The sequence below is a fragment of the Hippichthys cyanospilos genome, chromosome 13 (assembly GCF_059441005.1).
Source record: "Hippichthys cyanospilos isolate Australia breed blue-spotted pipefish chromosome 13, RoL_Hcya_1.0, whole genome shotgun sequence".
NCBI classification, from domain to species: Eukaryota; Metazoa; Chordata; class Actinopteri; order Syngnathiformes; family Syngnathidae; genus Hippichthys; species Hippichthys cyanospilos.
The window spans coordinates 4,737,339-4,760,364 of record NC_142381.1 but is presented as its reverse complement, the minus strand read 5'-3'; the positions used below and the strand labels follow the sequence as shown (position 1 = coordinate 4,760,364).

General features: G+C 40.6%; 4 protein-coding genes across 4 annotated transcripts; 1 reads left to right on the top strand and 3 right to left on the bottom strand.

The window, feature by feature from the left end:
- Positions 1–1,188: 1,188 nt before the first annotated feature.
- LOC148413553 (transmembrane protein 182-like) lies at positions 1,189–5,735 on the bottom strand. The gene is made up of 5 exons (XM_088431669.1): positions 5,431–5,735; positions 3,918–4,041; positions 3,225–3,323; positions 2,911–3,048; positions 1,189–1,643 (listed from the first exon to the last, which is right to left on the bottom strand). Exons 1-5 carry the CDS (start codon positions 5,599–5,601, stop codon positions 1,423–1,425), a joined length of 753 nt encoding a protein of 250 aa, XP_088287795.1. The 5' UTR covers positions 5,602–5,735; the 3' UTR covers positions 1,189–1,422.
- A 1,276-nt stretch (positions 5,736–7,011) lies between these two features.
- LOC148413552 (uncharacterized) lies at positions 7,012–8,276 on the bottom strand. The gene is made up of 2 exons (XM_088431836.1): positions 8,040–8,276; positions 7,012–7,938 (listed from the first exon to the last, which is right to left on the bottom strand). The coding sequence occupies exons 1-2, from the start codon at positions 8,164–8,166 to the stop codon at positions 7,253–7,255; spliced, it is 813 nt and encodes a 270-aa protein (XP_088287962.1). The 5' UTR covers positions 8,167–8,276; the 3' UTR covers positions 7,012–7,252.
- Positions 8,277–8,705: 429 nt separating this feature from the next.
- On the bottom strand, positions 8,706–16,682 carry sh3bgrl (SH3 domain binding glutamate-rich protein like). Its single transcript, XM_088431832.1, has 4 exons — positions 16,220–16,682; positions 10,112–10,297; positions 9,775–9,855; positions 8,706–9,432 (listed from the first exon to the last, which is right to left on the bottom strand). Exons 1-4 carry the CDS (start codon positions 16,262–16,264, stop codon positions 9,397–9,399), a joined length of 348 nt encoding a protein of 115 aa, XP_088287958.1. The 5' UTR covers positions 16,265–16,682; the 3' UTR covers positions 8,706–9,396.
- Positions 16,683–17,229: 547 nt separating this feature from the next.
- Positions 17,230–20,574, top strand: hmgn6 (high mobility group nucleosome binding domain 6). The gene is made up of 6 exons (XM_088431833.1): positions 17,230–17,388; positions 18,337–18,363; positions 18,497–18,526; positions 19,417–19,467; positions 19,549–19,668; positions 19,741–20,574. The coding sequence occupies exons 1-6, from the start codon at positions 17,374–17,376 to the stop codon at positions 19,786–19,788; spliced, it is 291 nt and encodes a 96-aa protein (XP_088287959.1). The 5' UTR covers positions 17,230–17,373; the 3' UTR covers positions 19,789–20,574.
- The last annotated feature ends 2,452 nt before the right edge of the window (positions 20,575–23,026 follow it).

The window sequence follows — 23,026 nt, the reverse complement described above, 5'->3', positions numbered from 1 at the left end:
CTGGTGCTCCCAAGGACTAAGGAGGGGTGTGAAAGGTTCCTGTTCTGGTGATGGCCTACCAGCTGCTTTTTTTGTTGAACAAAATAATACTTGGATGAAAAAAAAGAGAACTTGACACTGTATACCGGTGTGTTTAAAATTCTACATGGATATGAATAAAACTAATAATAATGGCTATTATTGAATGACACATTTTGAATATGTATGTTAATTTCTACGTTGTGCATCACATTGGTGATGTTGTTCTAATAGATCTACAATGTTTTGTCTTTCTCTGAAGGTTGAAGGGATAAATATATTCTTAAAATGCGATGTAGTATATTAACACACAAAAAAAGAAACGAACATAAACTGCTCCTTTCTCAACGCACAGTGCAGGTGTAACCAACAAAGTGGCAAGTACGTGGTTTCTTTTTCTACCTACAAATTAAACGCGTTTATTTTAATGGGATTTTTTTTAATACAAATAATTGATAAAAAGGATAAGGAAAAAATAAAACTACTCTGGTTTCATTCTGTTCTTTTTCTTTTTTGACTTTCCCCTGCATAATTATTCCTTTCGTCTATCCATGCTTATAAAATGTTTCTTCTGAAGAGGAGAGCTGCAGAGACCTCTGCTGGCCAACTTGGGGAAATGAATTATTTTCAGGTTTTCTGAATCAACTTTCTTTCCATTGTAGATGCCTAATTTCTTACCGCTTTTTTGTTTATTTAGCTTCTTTTATGGTAATCACACCACAATAAATGCATTCATTAAATAAACACACACACCGATAGACACATGGACAGAGGGGGGGGGGGGGGGGGGGGGGGCATTGCTTACACAGCTACTGTATAAAAGAGAAACTCAGGGAAGTGTTTCTGAACAACCACTGTGCATAATGGTATTGTCACTGTGTGATTTCACTCATAGCAATAGTATATACTATTTTCGATTTTCTGAATGGTTGGTTTTTGTCATAAACTGCCTCTTTAATAACACAACCTGTTTCACATGAAATAAAAATGTTATCTTGGCAATGACATGAAGCTCTGGTGAAAATTGACAAATTTTCTATGTCACAAATAAAGAAAGTCCTAATCATTTTAATGGATGAATTAAAATTTTCACAAATAATTTGGTCGTTTTAATCCCGTTTTAATGAAATCAATGTTGCATTATCAAACAAACAAACAAACAAAATCAAATTAGGTTGTAATTTTTTCTTTATCTTGACAATGACAAACGTGTAGCGTCCTTTGGGAGCACCTTGTGGTATGTGGGGGCACTCAGTCATTTTGCATTCCAGTCTATTCCAAAAAAAAAAAATCACCGCAGCAATGCCTTGGAAGGACGATGATGTGATTTTGAGCGAATCTTTGCTCAGTCCCTGTGCAGGACACAAAAAGGTCAGTTGTCTCTTCTACGCCAGATGGCCTTGCTCACTTGTTGGCAAGCAGCGCTCGTCCCACAAGCATGAAGATCAAACCGGAGAGCAGCTCCAGGGGCACGCCAGCTGCAGCCACCATGAACGACAGGCCGTAGAGCACAGAGACCTGAATATCGCTACACGTTTCCCCTCTCTCCTGGACGATGTAACGCTTCACATCCACCACTTCCATCCAAAGTACGAAGAGCAGCAACACAAGGAGGAACAAGCATGCTGTGGACAAATAGAGATGACCAATTGTCAGGTTCATCCACTAGACATTTGTAGAAAAACACCACTCAATGAAGGAGCGAAGACACCAAAACGGTTTTACTTGTGCAAGGAGTGACTCCAACCGGTGAATAGTCTCGCCAGTTGTTCTGCAGTCCTCCGTTCCAACTTGCTTTTTATTCAACACTATCACATGTCAAATTGGAACATGTTTGCCTAGTCATTTATTTTGCCCGCTTATCAGCACCAACCACTCCTCTTCTCTTTTGGTAGGGGTCTAGCGTCATCCTCCAGTTAGGGATCTTGATTATGGCCCAAAAGCCCTTGGCATAGCTGCAAAATTCAACCCAAACCTTCTTCCACCACAAGTTTCTTCTAATATGTTTAACAAATTGTACGGTCTCTCACTGCAAACAGCTTCATTACGGTTGAGCAAATGTACAATAAATATAAAATTATTCCTACACCAATGCCATGTATAAAACACTTCTTGTTTTTACTATTACTATTACCATGGTAGCAATGTTTGTAGTAAATATAACAGCTGTGAGTGACTGTTGAGCCCTCTAAAGTGTCTTTAGGTGTGATTGATTGTTTGTTTCTGAGTGCCCTGCGATTGGCTGGTGACAAGTCCGGGATGAACCCTGTAGAATAAACAGCCGTTCTCTCGACCGCTTATTCGAGGGTCATGGGTCTGCTGGAGCCTATCGCTGTCTTCGAGCAGTAGGCACAGTACACCTTGACCTGGTTGCCGGCCAATCATATGGCGCACAGAGACCAATGACAAGTCACGCTTAAATACACGCCTAGCATATATTCCTAGCATAAATGTTTTTTGGAATGTAGCTGGGAACCGGAGTAATCGGAGAAAACCAAGCAGAACACGCAAACTCTACACAGGACGACTGAAGCCGGAATCGAATCCACAACCTTTGCATGTGAGGTAGACGTGCTAACCAATCGACCACGAGCACAAAACAAGGTCCGTCAATAATTGTTTTAATGAGCAACTTCCTTGCCCTCGTAGTCACCCCAATAAATAGCATTTATTAGTATCAACTTCGCTGGATGAACAGAGCTCTCCTCTAAAATGACTATTTGACCTTACAAATGTTCTTCTTGATAAAAGAAGAACAAATGATGATCTCTCAGATACAAATGATAGTACGCCCAGAATAGTAAGAATTGCTATAACATTTAAAGGGTGCCTCCAAGGTTTTTCCTTGAAAAGTATGACAAATTGTCTGAAGATGTCTGAAGATTTTCTTACCAGCAATGATGGAAAAGGCTCCACCCAGTTTGTAGAGTTTATGGCTGATAAAGGGGACCCCACAGACCAGTAGGAAGCATCCAGTCAGCGCTGAGACCAGCGCGAGGATTATAAACACTGTCCAAAAACCTCGTAATACTTGAAAGACATACAAGCGCATCATCATTAGTAATAATCCACTTTGCAAATGTTGTTTCTATGGTATTTTTAACAAGAAATATTATCTGTATCAAAATGAGGTTTTCATTATTTATCATCATAAATCAAAAAGAATCTTTCTGACAACTGTACATATACAAATAGTCTTAAATCACCTGCTGTAGTATCATAACTGGGATGAGGGATCGGTCCAAGTGTAACTGGTAATGGGAAGAGATAGCCATGAACACACACCTTGGATTCTGGTTGGTTTGCTACAAGTAAAAGGGGAAACACAGTCAAGTCAAACATTTGTCTTTCTCTAACTTATCATGAGAAAATTCAAAATGGATCCACCCTCTGAAACTGACAGTTACTTTGAATAAGAAAAAGAAGAAGAAGAAAATGTGTTACTTGCTTTTTTGCTTTTACTCCATGGACAATAGTAAATGTTATGTTTATGTGTCAGAAATTTGAGTTCAGGTGAAAAACTTCAATTCTTTGCATGGTGAGAAAAGGTGTGTAGCATTACTTTGAGGCCATATAAAAAATATATACATATGTGTAAATTTGTTCAGCACTTAATGCAGTGCAATAGTGTGAGCCAATTCAGTAACACGGGTGGACTTTGCACGACAATGCAAAACCATCTTCATTTTCAAATTCCCAAACAGTCAAATTTGCAACAGGTTGTGATGTTTTATAGCATTTACACTAGAGTAATTGTCAATGTTAAAAGTTTCTATCAGTTTTCATCAATATCTTAAACTTTATTTTTGTAATTATAAAACGTATTTTTTAATTGCATGTGCGTGGTCACTTGTCCTTGTACTATACAGATCAATCGAGTCTTCAAGTATTTGACATACTGAAAAAGGTAGCCAAGATTTGGTTTGCGGTGGGTTCCACCTGGAAGACGCAGCGCCAAAAAAAGCCTTCATGGTGGAGGGTTAGAGACGCAGGGGAAATGGTGACTGTTTTCCCAAACTGCAGCTGAAGAATAAAAACAGACAAGTTGACAGCGGTCGTCAAATAAAGCCACCACACCCGAAATATCTGTCAGCCGAGCAACATATGTTTGCGCTGCTGCTCTGAGGGCCCGCGCTGCTAACTGAAAGGTTTCAAGGCGTCCAATGTGGTTCTGATCGACGGGTTTGTGCAGATTTCAAGAAGAGCTTATAAAACATGCATTCTCATACATTCCACTCACTTGTCAAAAATATGATTGATGGCACAGAAACTCTAATCAACCTCTTATGGAAAATGAAACACTTCGATTGGACTTTTCAGCACAAGTTCTCATTAATGTGCGCCTGTGCGCTCCAGTGTGCGTAGGCCGTTGCGTACTTTTCCGACTGCGTGCATGCTCCCATTGACTGAAGTCTGCCCTTTACGCACCTTCATGCCTGAGATTCGGCCTTAAAATGTGGGAAAATTTAAAAGCTCTTGAAGTTGTTTTAAGTCCAGTCAGGAAGTGTGGTGCGGTCAATGTGCAGCAAACATTTTTGACTGGCAAAATTATTCTAACGTACTTGCAGATGTATGCATATTGGCAAGTATGTTAGAAGCTCGAGTTCACTTAATATTAGAGACATTTCTCTCCAGTAGATGGCAAAAAATCCCATATTTGAAAGTTCTATATCCAGGCCAAATGAGGGGATTCCAGTTGCTCATTGAGGAAATACTGGTGGATATCATTTTTACTTACTAGTGGTAGAGTTTCCAATCTGAGTTTGAGGTTTCAATCCCCACCAGGTTTTTAACAAAGACTAAAAGATATATTTTCAAGATATATTTTCTATGTACATGTAGAAAATATTATAAGAAAAATATCTAAAAATATAAACATCCTGTATAAAACTAATTATCTCCTTACCTCCTTAATAAGCAATCATCTTATACCCTATACTGTTCATAATTACTGCCATATCTGACATATTGTGTGGGGTAATCTCTATAAAAAATAAACACTCAGTCTATTTTTAAACTCCAAAAAAGTCAACAAACCAATTGTTTAAAAAAATAAAACATATACAGCATAATTTGATGACATCCATTCATCCAATTTCTACAGCCGCTTATCCTCAAAAGGATCAAAGGCTTGCTGGGGCCTATCCCAGCTGTTTTCGGGCTTCCTGGGCTAGTTGCCAGCCAATCGTAGGGCACGGAAGGACAAACAACCACTGAAACTTGATGAAGATCTACAGAATGTTGTGGGAAGCATTAGATGCAATTTGCTGACTGAACTTACAGAATAAAAACACTACTGGACCTATGGCCATTATGTGAGAAAACAAACAACGACCGTTCTGGCTTCTTTTATGAATACTAAAAGCACTTAATCTATTTTTTTTTTAAAAAGAATGCTCACACATATCTTACCTCAGTCCCATTGGCATCTTTTTCTATTGGTGTTTCAGTGGTAAGCAATGTATAAGGTCCACAGTTGTCACTGGCCACCAACCAGTAGTCTGTACCAAAGGCCAAAAAGAAACATATGGTCCCCAATGCTCCAAATATCCCCCCAGCTAAGGCTGCAGCTCCCACTCTCATTGCTCCAACTACGAGTCCTCTTGACAAGTCTTCTTTTCCGACTTGGAGATTAGTGACACCTCGACGTTCACTCTCCAGCCTTCTGCCAAACTGTCTTTGGACCACTCCCTGGCACGCGGGCAGTTGTTAAGGGAGATAGAATCTCCAGTGACTAAGAGGGACAGGCGGGGGTACCAGAGTTATTTTTGGAAGCATCTGCGTCCTCGTCAAATGACCCTAGTTGTGCCGAGCAATGACGACTGGTTGAGTAGAAAGAAGGCGGCAAGCGTGCAAGCTTTAAGGAGTGCGAGGTATTTGTTAGCGCGCTGTTACTCTTGGAGAAGCGCATTGAAATGAATTAGACCGACGATGCAAATGATCCTTGAGTCTTTAACGCGTAGGAGCTCAGGCAAGGAAGGTTTTACACTTTTGCGCCTTCCTTGTCACGGTCACTTGCTGTCTGTCCTTCTCTTCTTCGTCCCTGTTGCAAATGATGTGCTGTATGAGACTTGTGGAACTACCATCAGAGAACATCTCATTGGATATTATTTTAAAATCTGATGCATGCTCAATTTGGCCTGAAGGGTGGCATCAATAGACAAGGTAAGGAAGTAACTTTTGTGGACTTTTATTTCTTTCCAGAGACAACACATTAGGAACAAGTTTTTCAGGGTCTTTGCTGCTCATTTTTTCTGTGTGTTTGTGTGTGTGCACTGCAGAGCAAGTTAGCGAAGACACCAGCTGGAGCAGGATCCAGGTGTGAGCTATCACAATCAACAGAGTAGAAAAAGCTTACTCTGGACCACACCAGAACGCCAGATCGACTCACAACTGTTGCGCAGTCATTTGCATCCAGCTCAGATATTTACTTACCTCTTGCCAAAGACAACCTTCTTTTCCAGCTTTTTTTTTTAACTTCCTGTCCGTACATACACCTGTCTGGTTTCATTCACAGCCTGCAGATTGGAAAGACAAACCACTAGCCCACTGTGTTGGTTGCATGTCAATTTTAGTCCAAAGAAATAAAAAGTAAAAGTTTTTTCCACTATTATTTCTTCAAACAATGAGCAACTAGCATTTTTCACATTCGGCCTGGGTATGGAACTTTAACATGTGAGACTTGCTGCCATCTACTGGAAATGAATGTCACCCACAATAAATATGAAGTGAAGCCAAAATAAACAATTGAGGACCCTCGTGACCCTGGCCAAATTTTAAATTCTCATGTGATCTTTGAGGCTACCTGGTGCCCACGGGTACCACGTTGGTGACCCCTGCTTTACACATTCCACATTACCTTACTTATTTAACACACACTCATCACTTGTATTCAGTGATTAAGTACCAACAACAGACAGTAGAATAAACTAAAATCACAGTTTAAATGATTGTTGGAAATATTTTACAATTTATTACTGTATATGATTTACACAAATCACAAGTTTGTCAAGCAGTGGAATGTAGAGATTTTGATGTTATACAAAAATCTGCCAGCAGGTGTCATATGAAAGCAGTTAATGTTGTCTCGCGTCACCAAGCAGAAAACTATCTCAAATCGTCCATTATGGTACAGTTAAACAAAATCTTTTTGAATTGAATTTTTTTAATGGAAGGAAAGTATATAAAAAAAATCAATTCATTGTAATGCATTCAGGTGTCATTTTAAATGTTTTCATTGTGGGTTCACATCCTCGGAAATACGAAGGACGGGAGTGCTGAAGTTGGACGAACATGGAGCTAAATTTTGCGTCGTTAGGTGACTTATTTTCTTGCCACTTTCCCCTCTCGGTCCCTTTTCTAGACTGGGCAACATTGAATCTGGGCCGTGCTGGAGGTTGTTTGGTTGGAGAGAAGGCACCAGAACATGAAGGAGGCTGTTACCCAGGTTGGAGTGGCATCGAGCCAGGCTATCTGTCAGGTGCTGCAGATATACTTCATCTAGCTTTTTTTCCAGAAGTCCATTCAGCAACGAGTTAGACATGGGCTCCATCTGTGAGGCGGCCAGACCTAAACTAGCGTTTCCCCCATCTCCCATAACCAGATAGCCCTGGTCTGGAAGTGTCATGAGAGGTTCGGGAAGTAACAGCTCTTGTTCTGTAGACTCTGACAGGGTCAAAGCAGTGTAAAGATCTTGCTGACTAGCGCTGGTTCTGAGAGAGTTGAAGGACGCAAGGCCAGAGTCAGCCACTTGGAGATCGGGATAATGTTCCAGGAGGCTGCAAGCACCTGAGCAGAGGGTCCGGTCTGTTTCAGGGGTCTCATTGAGGGAAAACTTGGGAATACTAAAGGCTGTGGCAGCTGGAGGTTCTACTCGCAATTCATTGGATAGTCTGGAGCCAGGATCTTCCTGGTTTAGATCTGAATGGTACAATACGCACAAAAACACAATAATTCACATTTGCTTACATGTCCTATTTCACGATGCAGTTTCGAGTTGAGCGATTCAAAATGCTGCTTACGCCTTAGATGAAGTTCCGTCTGAGCGGTCATCGAGCTTGTCTGCAAGTTGTGTCCCATGGAAACTGAAGCATTGTTTTTGTTGTCCTCCTTGTAACACAACACACACAGAAAACCTTCTCCCAGCATGACTCACAAGAAATCCCGTCGTTTTATCTTTAAGAAGTCTTTTGTTGCCAATCGTTAGTAGTAGAAGTAAAATGTGAGTTCAGATGTAAATGTGGAGGTCACATGCTCTGTGTCACTTCTCCAACAGAGAAGTGGCCCCTCCACCCACTCAACTTCCTGTATTTAGAACGAAATTGAAAATAAGAAAAAAGAGGGTGACTGATATTTCATAATGTGAGATGAAAAACATTGCAGTTGTGTTGAATGAGATACATGCATTGTGTCATGCGTCAGAATGTATTCAAGATGCCTTTTTCAAAGTCTGTTTTCATTTTACTGAGACATTTTGCAAAATTCCATGCTTCCAATTTTGCGGGGATATGCATAGTGACAGAATTTATTAAACCATTTGACCATCTATTTTCTATACCATTTATTCCCATTAGGTTCCTTCCAGGAAGATTTTGATTTTTCGTATCATTTTGGCTTAAATTATTTAAAAATAAAGCACTCAAATGTCTTATCCCTTCTCAAACACATAAGGAAGACACGGACACCGCTTTGCAGTTTAGCATTTTATTTTAGATCAAGGAAGATAACAAAAAAATTAAACACAATATAAAACAAGAGGCTTACATCACATCTTTCACTCATCAAAAACAAATAAAATCAAACAGCAAACAAAAACATCACATCTATGACTGCCTGAAATGTCATTGTTAAACAAATTCTCTTGTAGAAAAAAAATGCTGTTAAAACAGCCTTAAGACCATTAGAAGGAAGGACAACAACATAAAAACATGGGATTTGGTTCCTCTTGCAGAAGGTGCTGTGGTTTCGGAAAAAACAAAACAGGAGCAAAAAATGAAAAAGTTTCTGTAATTTAAGATATTCTGTAAGACCTTTTAATAGTCAATGTTATCGGGAGTCTGCCATGCACATTATATAGTGCACAACAATGCCGTGAAACTACATGACACAACTTTTAATCACACTAAACAGATGACTGGTATGACGTTGGACCAATAGGCTAGCAGGCTGAGGTTAAGATAGGTTGAGGAAGCACTGCAAAGTCTTTGTATGCAGATTATGGTTTGGATTTGATACATCTTATTTCATAATAGCTGACAAGGCACAGGTAATGACAGAATTGTAAAAACCTGAAAAATTAAGAGTAACATTTTTCATTTGTATTTTTCAAACATATTCCTGGTCAGGTTGGGTCTGGTTCTCAAACACAAAAGGTGAATGCTACTGTTGTGCTTTCTTCAGCTGAGCTTCTGCTTCCTGCAAAGAAATACACATGAATAGAAAGCAAGGAACCAGAGCAAAACAGAGTGTGGTATTACATTTGATTATTAAGTACTGTATATAGAGAGGAAAGCCCGTCTGTCCTTCTTAGGCAAATGGCACACTTTCCTGCATTTACTATTAAAATAGAAAGGGGGCACCAGTGAGCAGAGAGAAGCACATGAGCCATGCTTGGGAGTACTGTGAGAAAAGTATGGGATCTTTTTTTCTTAACGCTAATCAGTCTTGTTTGAGGACAGTTCATATTTTCAGCACTTACTCAGATAAATCATGGGTCTAAGAAAGCGAAGCATTTATGATGGGTCATTAAAATTTTACCTTTGAGCCTGGGGGTGCAGTCAGACCTAGAAATGCATACACAGCGTTTTCTTCTCTGGCATCAAAGAAGGCCTCATAGTTCTGAGAAGGAAAAAAAAAACTTTAGAAAAGTTTGATCCCCAAAACCTCGATAGATAGATAGATAGATAGATAGATAGATAGATAGATAGATAGATAGATAGATAGATAGATAGATAGATAGATAGATAGATAGATAGATAGATAGATAGATAGATAGATAGAAAGATAGATTTTGCCCCTTTGATGTGGCTAATTAAGATTAAGCGTGTTCTACTGCTACTATTTTGGTAATAATTAAAATCTTGGCACATCTCACCCCGCAATATTTGCTTTCATTAAATATCTGTGGCGGAAGAGGGTTCCCTGTGGCCGGCCGTGACTCCTCAGGAACGTTCTCTCGCATCCACTTCCGGTTGGCCTCGTTGGCTGCGATGTCACACTCCTCAAACCCAATCTTATTGGCTGCCAGAAAGCCCATCACATCCTGCTGCTGCTTTTTAATCTGTGGGTGGGTGGAGGGAGGTGCAGGGTGAAAAAGGGGAAGTTGTCAGTTAGTCATTTGTCAAGTGTGTGGAGTCATTTGAGGAAACAGAATTGTTTGGTTTGACCAAACAGTCATGGGACGAGGTAGCTTGCTAGCTTATACCGTAATGCACTGAAATGTACAAGAAAAATCAAGAAAATCCTAGTAGCAATACATTGTGGTTGTCAACAAGCAAAAAGTTTGAAGGAATGGCTTAAATCACTTAATTATGACATCACATGAAATGTATGTGTTCATCGAAGCATACGCAAGAATTGGGAATTACGCCAGGTTTGATAAGACACTAAACTACTGGTAATGCATATTTTATTATACTGGATGCAAAACAACATTCTGAAGAGAATAAACAGGTCTTTCAATCTATTCTGTTAAATTACACATTGTCTTGACAGTGACTCTCAGATGGTTGTACATTTGAATGCATTGTCTAATAGCACCTTGATGGGTGCATGTAAGAGAGATGATGGCCCTAAAAGGCCAGGCGGAAACAAGGGCTCCTCTGGGTTTTGAGAGGAGGTAACCAGTCACACACGAGCCAAATAAGGCTTGCTGCAAGTCGACACACATTAACACACAAACACACGCGCTCTCGCCCTCAGCTTCACAGCAACACACACTTGCTGTAATACTCACCAGTATCAAGGCAGAATACTACAGGATTGAATGTGTGATTACTGGTGCGATGCTACTCCCGGCTTGATGGCGTTTAAACTAGCCAGATTACATAACAGCAGTGTGCTAAAACAACATGAAGAGGCAGACAATTTAGTCAAACTAGGTATGGTAGACTTCTCTCTGAAGTCGTTTACATACTAGTTCCTTATATTCTTTATAAATATTCTCCGTTTTGATTCAATATCATTATACATTCAAACAACACGGTCAGTTTTCTAAGCAAAGTTTGATTATAAGGGAACCCGACAGGCAGACTTTGAGTGGCGTGATGAACAAATCTACTCTTATTCTATTGATTGTTTTTTACCTTTCATTTTGAGTCCCATAGACTCCCTTTTAAGAGCTCTGGAACAGTGAGACTTCTTTCATTTACACAGTCTGTATCATGCTAATTCAGTTTTATGGAGATTCTAACCATGTTTGAAAGCTAAAAAAAAAAGTTGTCTTTTTTCCTCTTTCACCCATATACCGCCCAATCAGAGAAATTGTTAGGGCCCACCCCATGTTACATTACTAACTGAATACGGCCCCTGTACATAGCCCAAGCACACTTAACGCAAGCCAGCATTCTCCTAGCAGTCAGTAGTGCACTAAGACGACGTCATAAAACGGGTGCGGTGGCCATATGGGGAAGTGCAAGATTTAAGGCCTTGTTCAGACTGCTGGTTAGGGTTAAGGTGAGGGTGAGGATGAGGATGAGGGTGAGGGTTAGGGTTAGGGTAACCCTAACCCCCATAGTCCGGTTTTTAGAAGAATGAAACTGGATGGCTCATTTGTAGTGTGAACTGACACACAAGCACATGGTGCATTCCGTAACATCATTTTCTGCAATGAATTAAGGAAAGAAAGCCGTGCAAAAGAATTGCAAAAAATATGAACAACACACTTTTGTGTGTTGCTGCAGGGGCAAGGAATCATTATTTTGCATTCTGTATAAGCACAATATCGGTGTCGTACTAGCCACTCTGACTGGGGACATGATGCACCAAAAATTAAAGAAATTTGTGGGAGAGGAGGGTACTCTGCCGCTCTGAACACACCCATTCTCGGAGTAGTGCATGGACGTGGGGATGAACTTTTTCAACGTACCCTTGTTGTTGCAGCTGTCACGGTTATATGACATCAAGCACTACATATGCAAAACCACTCCTTCGTTTTTACAGCAACCGGTAGAAATGTGGCCCAGTCCGAACAGACTTTAATGACTTTCAGTTCACAGCTGTGCAGCAGTTATCAAGAGGTAATATCTTGAATTTCTGGACCTCATAAATTTATGTTAGAGAATATTTGAATTTGAAGGGTAACCCTAACCCTAATCCTAACCCTAACCCTCCGGCCTGCTGAATTGAATACTTCATTTTCATGAAGTATGGTGCCATACACAATATGGCTAGATGTCTATGCAAATAACACTGGGCCTGTTGAAAAATAGCACACACATTGTATTGTTTGCCGAGAAATGGATCATAAGCTTCTAATACCCAGAGAAGGAAGAATGCTGATGCAGTTCATTCCGCTCATGCCACCACATTTTTGCATAAAGCCTTCACATTTTTTGAAAAATATGCCTGGATTTAGAAAGAGTATCGAATGCACGCATGTCCAGCATGATAAGCTAGTTAATAAAAACAAGGAGTAATTCCAACTATTTAGGGTACATACACAAGCAAACACATTCACCGAGGTGAACTGCTGCTTCTTAAATCACTTATCATCCAAAGTGTTATTGATGCAACAAAAAGATGCATTCTTCAATATTTAAAGAAAGCTGTAGGGAGATAACAATGAATATGACATTTGATTTAGGCAATCTTGGATTATTTAGGTCAAATACTATATCCTTTAAAAATCTGTGGGATTGTTGTCACGTAAAAAATAATTATAGAAAACTGTTTGGACTATACATGCAGTGCAATACTGTACTGAGTTGCAGGTGTTGATGGTTGTATAAATCCCTAGTCTGAAACTCTAGCTCCCTACTTCGAGTGTTTGGAAATGAATGCATCGTTTTGAACGTCCACCTGTTTGGACAATAATATATATAGTCAATTTTAGTCTCCTAGTGTTTATCTTTTACTCTAACTCTGACCAGCTCACATTACAAAATGCAAGATTTAGTCTATTTGTCCAGGCCGCATTATGATATAAATGTCATCATCATTATAATCCGTGTCAGCATTCTCAACATGTGAGTGCTGTGTTGCCAAGGAAGTAAAATTAGATTCAGGTCCGATCAATAGGTCAGTCATCAAAAGCAGCCAGACTCGACAAGGGATTGATTAGATTAACTGTATCCAGCACAAGCTTATCAATAAACCACAATGCAGATGAAACTGAGTGTCAATTTACATTTAGTTCAAATACCAGAGAGAAATGTAACATTTCTTTAGAACATTATTCACAAAAAATAATAAATAAATAATGCTGATGGAAACAAATAAGATACAGATGTTTTCAGAAGGTAAGTAACCCTCAATCAACCCCTTGGATGGGCATATGTGTGCATATGGGAGTAATAATTAGTAATAGATTTGCCTTGATTTAAAGAAATCTGATTTGTGCTCAAAACACAAGCTTTCTGGGTGTTGGACAGCAACAGTAGCCTCCACCCTGCCCGAGGTTAGTCAGCATTACTACAAAAAAGAGCAGCTTTGGCTGAGTTACCTCATTACTGCCTGAGAGAGAAGCCTAAAACTGACCTATTACACAATGGCTGACCTACAAATTCTGGAGAGAACGCAGAGGTAGAAAGCCACACACACATGCAAGTCTGTATGACGTGTGAGCTGTATTCACTGTTACAACCTTATCTTATTGGCAATAAGGAAAATACGAGGTACAAGTCAGTAAAGATATGAAAAGGGATATGACTGATTTTGTATTGCGTATTAAGTGTTTGTAACCCATTTATTTTTTTAACACATATTGTCTTTTTGATAGACTCAGGTCTGTGTACCCATATATATATATATATATATATATATATATATATATATATATATATATATATATATATATATATATATATATATATATATATATATATATATTGTATATGCATGTTGCATGTACTAAAAACTTTTAGCACTGCTCATCAGCTTCAATTATTCAGGTATTTTCAGCGTATTTTGACTTGCTAACTGATCTAAAATCACCATACTGGCAGAAAGTTACTTTGTGTGGTAGCATCACCCGATGTGTGCTGATTCTTCAGCAGCATTGCTAACTGGGTGCCGTTTACAACATGCACTATTACACGAAAGCAGAGGAAAGTTGCAGCTTACAGGTAGTTTCGAAGACAGCGGATTGACAGGATAAACTTCAAAATCTTATCGAAAAAGCTGTTTTGGTTGCACGGGTAAGAACCGCTGATTGTTGTAGGTAATAACTGGCCCCAGCAAACTAAAAATGATAATGTTTTTGCATTGCTTATCTACAGATCATTGTACATAACAATCTGTATGATAGTATAAAATAACCAATGGTTAAAAACAAAAAAAAAAACACTTGGGAGCTGAAATTTCCAGCAGATGATTAAAACGTGTAGAATTTCAAAATGCAGCGTTTCAATGTGATCAGAGCTGGACATGTAAAATTTTGCGTACAAAAATACTCGTCCAAATTTTGAACCATATAATACCATTATAATTACAGTTTTTGAGAGGCATTTTAATCGGATTTTTGATTTTCCTGCGATTTTTGCAACAATCCAAAGAGTGACAGACAAACTATGTCAGCAAACAGAAAATTCTTTGTTGATTTGTTTCAACTCAAGACAGTAGGTGGCGGTGGAGATCAGTTAATGGTTATGTCTTAAATTGTCATTGTCACATCGCAGAATACAAAGACAGACTATACCATTTTTCAATAAATGTATTGAATAATGTACTCTTGGCTCAGTGCTTCTCAGACAGTGCTAACAATATTCTCTGTGTAAAAAGAGTGTCACATTCTGTGTCCCTAATGTCTTGTCCTGCCTGCAGATTAGAGGACGGAGCCACCAGCAGCACACCTGCAGCCCGTTGCCATCAGGGGTCTATTTAGGTGCAGCCAAAGCAGAAGGACATTTTCCAAAATCAAGTAATTTAAAATATCTCTCTAGCTAACAATACACAATAACAGTGGAGGGGACCTTGTGTTTTCCCTGCTCTCAATTATTTTTATCGAATTAAGCTGAGACTTGGTGGCGACAGAGAATTGCAACTAGAACTGTCGGCCATGGAGCTGTTCCACATACTTTCTTAGACTGTAGACTCTAAACAAGGACAATTTCCAAACAAACAATCGGAAATGACTAGGGAAGGACTGTAATGTGAGCAGACCAGGCTTGTAATGGGACATTGATTAGGCTCCCTTGCTCCTGATTGCTAAAACAGATCAGAATCGATGTTGATACAGCAAGTATGCCTCTGACTTGATGACTGCCTGTCCTTTTAAACCACTGAGGAGTATTTACTAATCATTTACAGTCAGGGCAATAACAGCATTTAAGCACTACTAACAGAAAGTAAGCTTTGTGACTGAGTGAGTGCTGAGTGAAAGTAGCTCATTGTAAAGTGATGTAATCCCCATGAAAAGGGCATGTTGGGTAAGTAAACTGAAAATGTGACACACTGAAAGAGTACCTGATTTAAAAGAAGGCTCAAGATTCAGTTTGAGCCTTTAAAACGTTAATACAATGTACAAAACTACTGTGTCACTCCAGATGTCCGAATTGCCTGTTCTGCAGCTTCACATCTATAAAGGCATTTAAGGCCCAGGAGAATTGCATCACTATCATTCCTTTCCAGTCTAGAACAAATTGGCAGTGCTGAAACTAAACACCCCAGGTTTCTACAGCAAATCCAAAGCATTCCAAACCGAGAATGCGCAGCAAATGATTGGCAAACGCGAGCATTTCCTGTTTGTCAGCCAGCTTCTAACTGCCATCACAATGACTTGTCGGTAAACAAAAACCAAAATCGCAATAGTTGACTTCACCATGTTGCACGTTGTAGTCGTAGCAAAACTCTCTCATAACGCACACAAATAAGTGCATAACCAAAACATGAGGTCAGACCACGTAGCAGGGTCACACATTTCCATACTGATACCGAGTTCAATCAAAGTTCAGCTGCCCTCCGATTGGCTTTTTTCGAACAGAGGGATGCTGCAAATACCCAGCCACACGTCACAATAAAGATGTAACATTTTCTCATCCCTTACCGAAGTGGACCCAGAGGAGGACGCAATGTACACTTTGATCACCATGGTCAATCCCGGAGGCAGGCGCTTGCTGTTTTGGCTCTCGTGCTAACAGGGTGATGCACGATTATTGAGGGGAAAAACGACGAAAGTTCAGGTTTGATCCTCTGTTGCCGTCGGACTGCGTGAGCAAACAGTCTTGTGCGCTGGATGGAGCTTTGCATTCCTCCTCCGCCTCTCTTGGCCTCCCCGCCCCTTTCAGTCCCCTCTCGAGAGATTCTGGGCAGTGAGAAGTGCACAAGCTCGAGTCGCTGGTAGACACGTAACCGCAGAAAAGCAAATACTGTAATAAAACATGGCGAGACACTGTGCGTTGCGTGTCTGGCTTGACGATCAACTAGGACATCGCGCTATTGTTCCCGTTTAGTTGCACATGCACATGGCAGGAATAAATATACAAAGAAGTTGCAATGCATACAGTATAGTGCGCCATTTAATGTTTTTTTTTTTTTTGTATGTGTGTGCAGCAGAGAGCAGCGTGAGGCGAGGGCAGCCATGTTCAAGAGACGGGTTCAGTGGGCCCCCTGCAGGCGTCTGGGGCAGACGACGCACTCCTGTCCACTCAAATGAATTTAAGAACGCCGAAACAAAAAAAAATGTGTAAGCAGGAGAGGACTGGGCGCCATATTGGACTTCACGATAAACTCGCCCTTTGCCGGTGGATGTTGGTTTATTTTGTTTAATTATAAAAACTCAGTGGGAAAGCGCGGCTTCTGCGTTCCATGTGGCTGGAAATACGGCGGGTTTCCCTTGAATTCCTCCTCCCCTCGAACAATCTCTGCACATGCATTCGACCAACATGTCCTCGAATCCTTTCATTCTCATAAGCGTCCTCCCATCTCCCCCCCATAAGCAGAAGCCATTCGTGCAGACCCCCGAACCATCACCGGCTCCAAAATTCCAAGTGTCCGCAGACCTGGATGGCTTCACGCTATTGGCTGGCCAAGCCGTCAATCCCGCGATTAGCCGCACCCCTCCCCCCATTCAACCACTCGCCTCTCTGTTTCTGTGTGTTTACTACACGGGCGAGCATAGGACAGACACTCGTCTTCACATGCACTGAGAACAACTGTATTTTTTAGTCGTGTTCCCGTGAAAACCTCCAAGAGATCAACATGCCCAGGAGAAAGGTGAGGAATGTAAAATAAATAAAAAATACTTAGAATGCCACAGGGAGTGCGGATGCAATGCAAAGGCTTGCGAGACATTCCTATGAGACATTACTTAATTATAACGCAATATATCGTGCTCGGACGTGGTCGGTAAATTTTTCCTGTTTTCTAAAAATAATGTGGATTTTTTATGTGACGGAATGAATATTTTCCCGCGCCGTAACGGCTTAGTAACGGCGCAAGCCGCCGCTGTCCGTTATGTAGCTCGAAGTCTGTGGCTCTCCATGCAGTTAAAGCACAGGCAGCAGCAGCCATGCTTTGCAGCTCTTGTCCACCTTCGTCGGCGAGCCAGCCGAGAACAAACGGCTTGCTTATCGTCGTTTGCCCGTCAAACCGCTCCAAAGTAGCGCCAGAAAATACTACGGTGACTTTACTTTGCATTTTGGCCACGAAATCCGACATTCCTGCTCGCGTTCGCATAAAATGATATATTTTCTCTCTTTGTTCGTAGTCCCAAATGGCTGCGGTGGCGCCGTTTTGCCTGCGGGTGGCGCCCGTGAGGCCGCGCGAGGTTCCTCCCCCTCTCTGAGACTCCCGCGCCAGCTTTCAAATCTGAGCTGCATGCATTGAATGGAAGGCAGACATGGGGGAGTCAAAAGGACAAGCGAGGCCGGGGCCCTCCAAACGCGCCCCCAAAGGCCCGCATGCTCAAATTCGCATCGCCCCTCTCGCCAGTCACGCTTTGCCGCCACATTTCCCAGCCCCAAAATGTTAAAAGTAGCTCAATCGGTCACACTTTAATGTTTTGGCAAGATTTGAAAAAGTTTTTTCAGAACCTCGGTTGGTAATCATATGGAGTGGACAAATCGTTTGGTGGCACTTTGTATTACATATAAACACAAAATCATCTTTTAATAATGCCATTTTTACATGTTCGGTTTTGACTGTTGTTGGTTTCTTTTGCAGAGACAAGAAACAGAGGAGAAGGAGGAGGTAAATGTTTACAATGTCAAACAACACTGTGTATGCCAATTTATTCGATTAATAACACTTCTTTGATGTTTTAACTTGCACTGTCCCATGATTAGGATGCAACATGAATTAAACAGCATTTGTTCTGTTTCAGCCCAAGAGGAGATCAGCCCGGTTATTAGTGGTAAGAGAACATAAATAGAAACAACATTAGCATGAAATAATATGGCTCATTAACATGCAACAAACATCACATAAATATATTCAGCTAATTAAGTGAAAACAGTCACTTTTACAGGCGGAACGTTTTTTTCTAAATTAATTTGAGTTGCTTGTTAATCTTTCGCGGATATCATTGCAATTTACATGGTATCTATATACCCTCAGGACTACTTGGTTATAAACAACCCCAAGTGGGGAAAAACATTCTTTCTGACCCAAAGGTTTTAAGGAAAATACAGATCAAGCTTAAAAAGTTGTAATTGCTTTTCAAAAAGATCACAATTGTGCCTTAATTACACAAATAAGCTTGTAGAAGTGCAAAGCTGCCTCTTTTAAAAATGTTTAGTCAAATATGTTCTTTGAAAAAAGTTGTCACCATAGGTGGTTGCTTCATATGCTCCTAACACAAAATAATATAGAACCCCAATAAGTTATATATTGTTTTGAATTGTAAACACAATACTTTCACATTTAAAAGCCCATACAACAGTTTAGAGAGCAAAATCCTTAGTGACTGGTGAACTATAATAGTAGATGGACATACAGGTATTTCAGATAGGTTTTTATGAATATATGTCCTCATTTTAGATTCCTCATCACACAATTTGTGCAGAGCAGCTGCACAAAGAGGGTTTTGTCATCTTAGGTAACTTTCATTAAAGTAGCCCAATAGTCTGAACAATTTAGTTTAGCATTTCGCAATAAGTTCTAAGATCACTCTCAGAATCACAATGGAATGAGCAACTGCTTTTCAAAGCTCGTATCCCAGACCCCAGAATGTCAATAAAAAGAATATCTTGAAAATTCACCAAGAAAATCTTTCTGAGCCACTTTTCATTCCGTCCACACCAGCTGAAGCCGGCCACATCTAAGGTGGAACCAAAGGTTAAGAAGCCAGCGAAGGTAGGAGAATCCATTCGTGAATATGAACATCTAAGCGTTCGAATTCTAATTCGGGTAACCACTTATCACGCCCCTTTCCAGAAAGAGAAGGCTGTGAATGACAAAAAAGAAGACAAGAAGACCAAGAAGACAAAGGAGAACGCCGACGCCGAGGCCAACGAAGAAAACCACTCTGAGAACGGAGAGGCCAAGACCAATGAGGTGAGAGGCGGACGCTTGGGCTGCGAAGCCAGAAAGGCAAAATGACCTGACTCGATATGTTGTGTCTCCCAGGTGGAGGAAGCCCCCGAAGAGGCCAAGGAGGAGGCCAAGTCAGAGTAGCACCACTTCCCCAGAGTTCCTCCTCTACAAGCCCTCCCAATCTCCCTTCTCAAGTCTCTCACATGGTTTCCCTCCAAGGCGTATTGTTAACAGAGGAATATTTTTATCAATGATTTTATAAGTATCCGTACAGATTTTTAGCACAAAAAGCAAAGCTGATTATGGAGCACCTTGCAGATTTGCAGTGGTCATATCAAGTGTCTGCAAGCAAGACAAAACACACGAAAATCTTTTTTTAATGGCATTTTGTGATTGTTTAAACCTTGTTTGGTGTAGAAAGTGTCCCCCCTGCCGGATTGGCTCTCTCGTGACTTGTGTACTCCTGTGCCCCCCCCCATCCACCACCTGTGCAGATTAGACCCACCTCTCCCGCAGTTCAGCTTCCATGTTTTATTAACGGTTCAGCCATGTTTCCTTGGCTGTTTCTTTTAGATGGCCTACTGTGCAGTGAGTTCCTTTTTGCTTGTGTCTCATGATCTTATTTTCCTCATTGAACATGTGTTTTTAATAAATAATTAAGCGCCCCTAAAAAAGAGGAAGACGAACATGCGAAACATTCCTGGAACAGTGATGCCGCCGACCTGTGTCCGAGATGACCCTGCGATATGAGAACCATAGAAAAAAAAAAACAGCTCCTGCGCCATCCACGCTGTCACGTCAGCATTTTTTAAAAAAGTTTTTTAAATGATTTGAATTGGGAAATCATTCACAACCGCAGGTGTCTGGTCCCTCTCTTATGTTCTGAAATTCTCTTAATAAAAACAAGTCTTGGGAATTTTCCTCGAAGCATTTTGTCTGAAGACTGTTTATGATTGCATATTTAACAAAAAAAATAACAAAGCGACTTGTCTAAAAAGCTGTAACGTCACACAAACGAATAAATATGAACTTATAGCTGCAAAGGAAAAGAACATTGCAATCACACAAATATTGATTCTTTATTCATGAGTCCGGCCTGATCAAGTCCATGCATCAAACATTTGAACGTGTGTTTCTGAGAAGAACCATTTCCTTAGCTTTGTGTAGCCTTGATTTGACATAATGACCCTGGTTGCGTTCACATACAACCTCTGCTTGAATTCCTGTGTGAGAAGCTAGCTCATGACCCAGATGCACCATTATATTATTTCTATACAATACGGGTCCACATTTAGCCCACTCTGCTAAGACCTACATTCAAGCCGAATCATAAAAGATGCATAATGTTGTTAAGCTAACCCTCTCGGGTGGCTTTGTTATTGGGCGTAAACGGAAACGCACGATTCCTTCATGCATGTTTGTTGTTAATCGCTATTTTTAGCGGGGAGTGTTTTAATTATATAGTGCACATTTGCTCATGCAATGGCCATTTCTAAAAGGAATTTTTAAAACGTGGGATAGAGCTAGCACGCTCTCTTCCCCTCTTTGGCTCTCGCAGGCCGCAAATCCATGCACGATTCGCGGCCTGCGTCCTCGAATCAAATACGTCATAATCGCTTTAGTTTGCTTCTCTTTTGTGGAGTGGATGCAGCTTTCTGAGCCAGCCAGGATTCTCATGGCCGAGCAGTGGGCTCCATTTTGTCGACATCTCCTCTCGCAATGGAAGGGGTGTTGTTTGACCTCTTTGCCACTAGGTGGCAGCCTTGCCTCGCTCGACAAACAAAATTAACCCTTTGAGCGCCAGTAGCAATGCGCCAAGCACATTTACACAGTACCATGCCCTTATTCCGATGCTTCTCTATTGTTTTTTGCAAAGCACAACGCCCCCCCCCCCAAAAAAAAGAGAAAACATTTTGCCCCCCCCCCAAAAAAAAATAAGTACTGTATACCTAAAAATCCTATCCTAAGTAAAATAAAACTTTCAACAAACAAATGAAAAGATTCAATGAAAAGAAAATTGGACTGTCGTATATTTGGTATATTGGTACCCTTAAAAAAAACAGTCAAATTATTTAGAAAAGACAATCAAAAATACAGCACATGTTCCAAGTACGAAGTAGACTGAGGTCCAAATTGTTTTCATTGAACAAGATCAATTGGAAAGTGTGAATGTCACTTAGATCGCTGAACAGTTAGATGGCGACATTGCTCCTCATGCCCGAAATAGTCAACGCGAACACGCGCTGTATTTGAACTAGTCTAGACTCTTGGATAGTGCTTCTCAACCATTTTTCAATGGTGTACCCCTTGTGAAATATATTTAACCAGCGCAAAGCTTTTTTTGGATGAGGTAAAATTACTGAAACTGTTACATGATAATGCTGGTACCCTCAACTAGTAAGTCACATTTAGGTGATTTTCCTTCTTTTTTTTTCTTCGATACAATTGGTATTTCATATTTGTGGGTGCTAATATCTTTATATCAACCATTCAACAATCTACAGTGATTAAAATAGTTTAATCTTTTCACCCCCCCCCCTCCCAAGTCTTATTCACCTGACTGCAAAACCTATTTGATGATGCTTTTCTATTTCCTTCATATTCTCCCAAACAGCTGGATTGATAGATATTCATGCCCAATCTGTTTGTGTCATGTATTCCCCATCGTCATTGTTATGAATAAGCGCAAACATGTGCATTGATCAGACCAGCGGTGCAGTGATACCATCTTTTTCTTTATCACCTGCATGCTTTCTTTCATCTGGACATTCCTTGTGGTATTTCACAGTTCAAACACATGCATCGATCAGTCAGTTCACACTGTTGCCTGTGATCAGCCTTCTGACTTCTTAATGGCTTTTCCTGACGAATACTGTACACGTAAACAAGCATGCACACACACACACACACACACACACACATAGGCTTGTGCCACCTGCTTATGTTTGTCTGTGGCAGTTCTCCTCCCAAATTCAGGTTAATTCTGGTCACTAATCAGTTCTATCCAACTTGGAATGATGATTACAATATCATTTATAATTTCTTTTTAACTTGAAAGTCCTACTCTGTCTTCCCATGAATTTTCAGTCTCTGTCCTCCCTACCCCCACGGTGCACTTAATTATGGTCATGGCTTTGCACACAAGAGGAGGGGAGGGTGAGAGTGGGTGACTGAGTTTGCACACACCTTCTTCTGCGTAAAACATGGCGATGACCTTTCATGAGGAAGCGATTTAAATGATGTCCTGCCATCACCAGGGATACTGACGAGTGAGTATGGATGAAGATCTACACTGGAAACAACGTCACTATTTAGCACACACAGAGACAGACAAACGCACAATAGGAAAGAGGACTGCACACACAAAAGCAGCCATCAG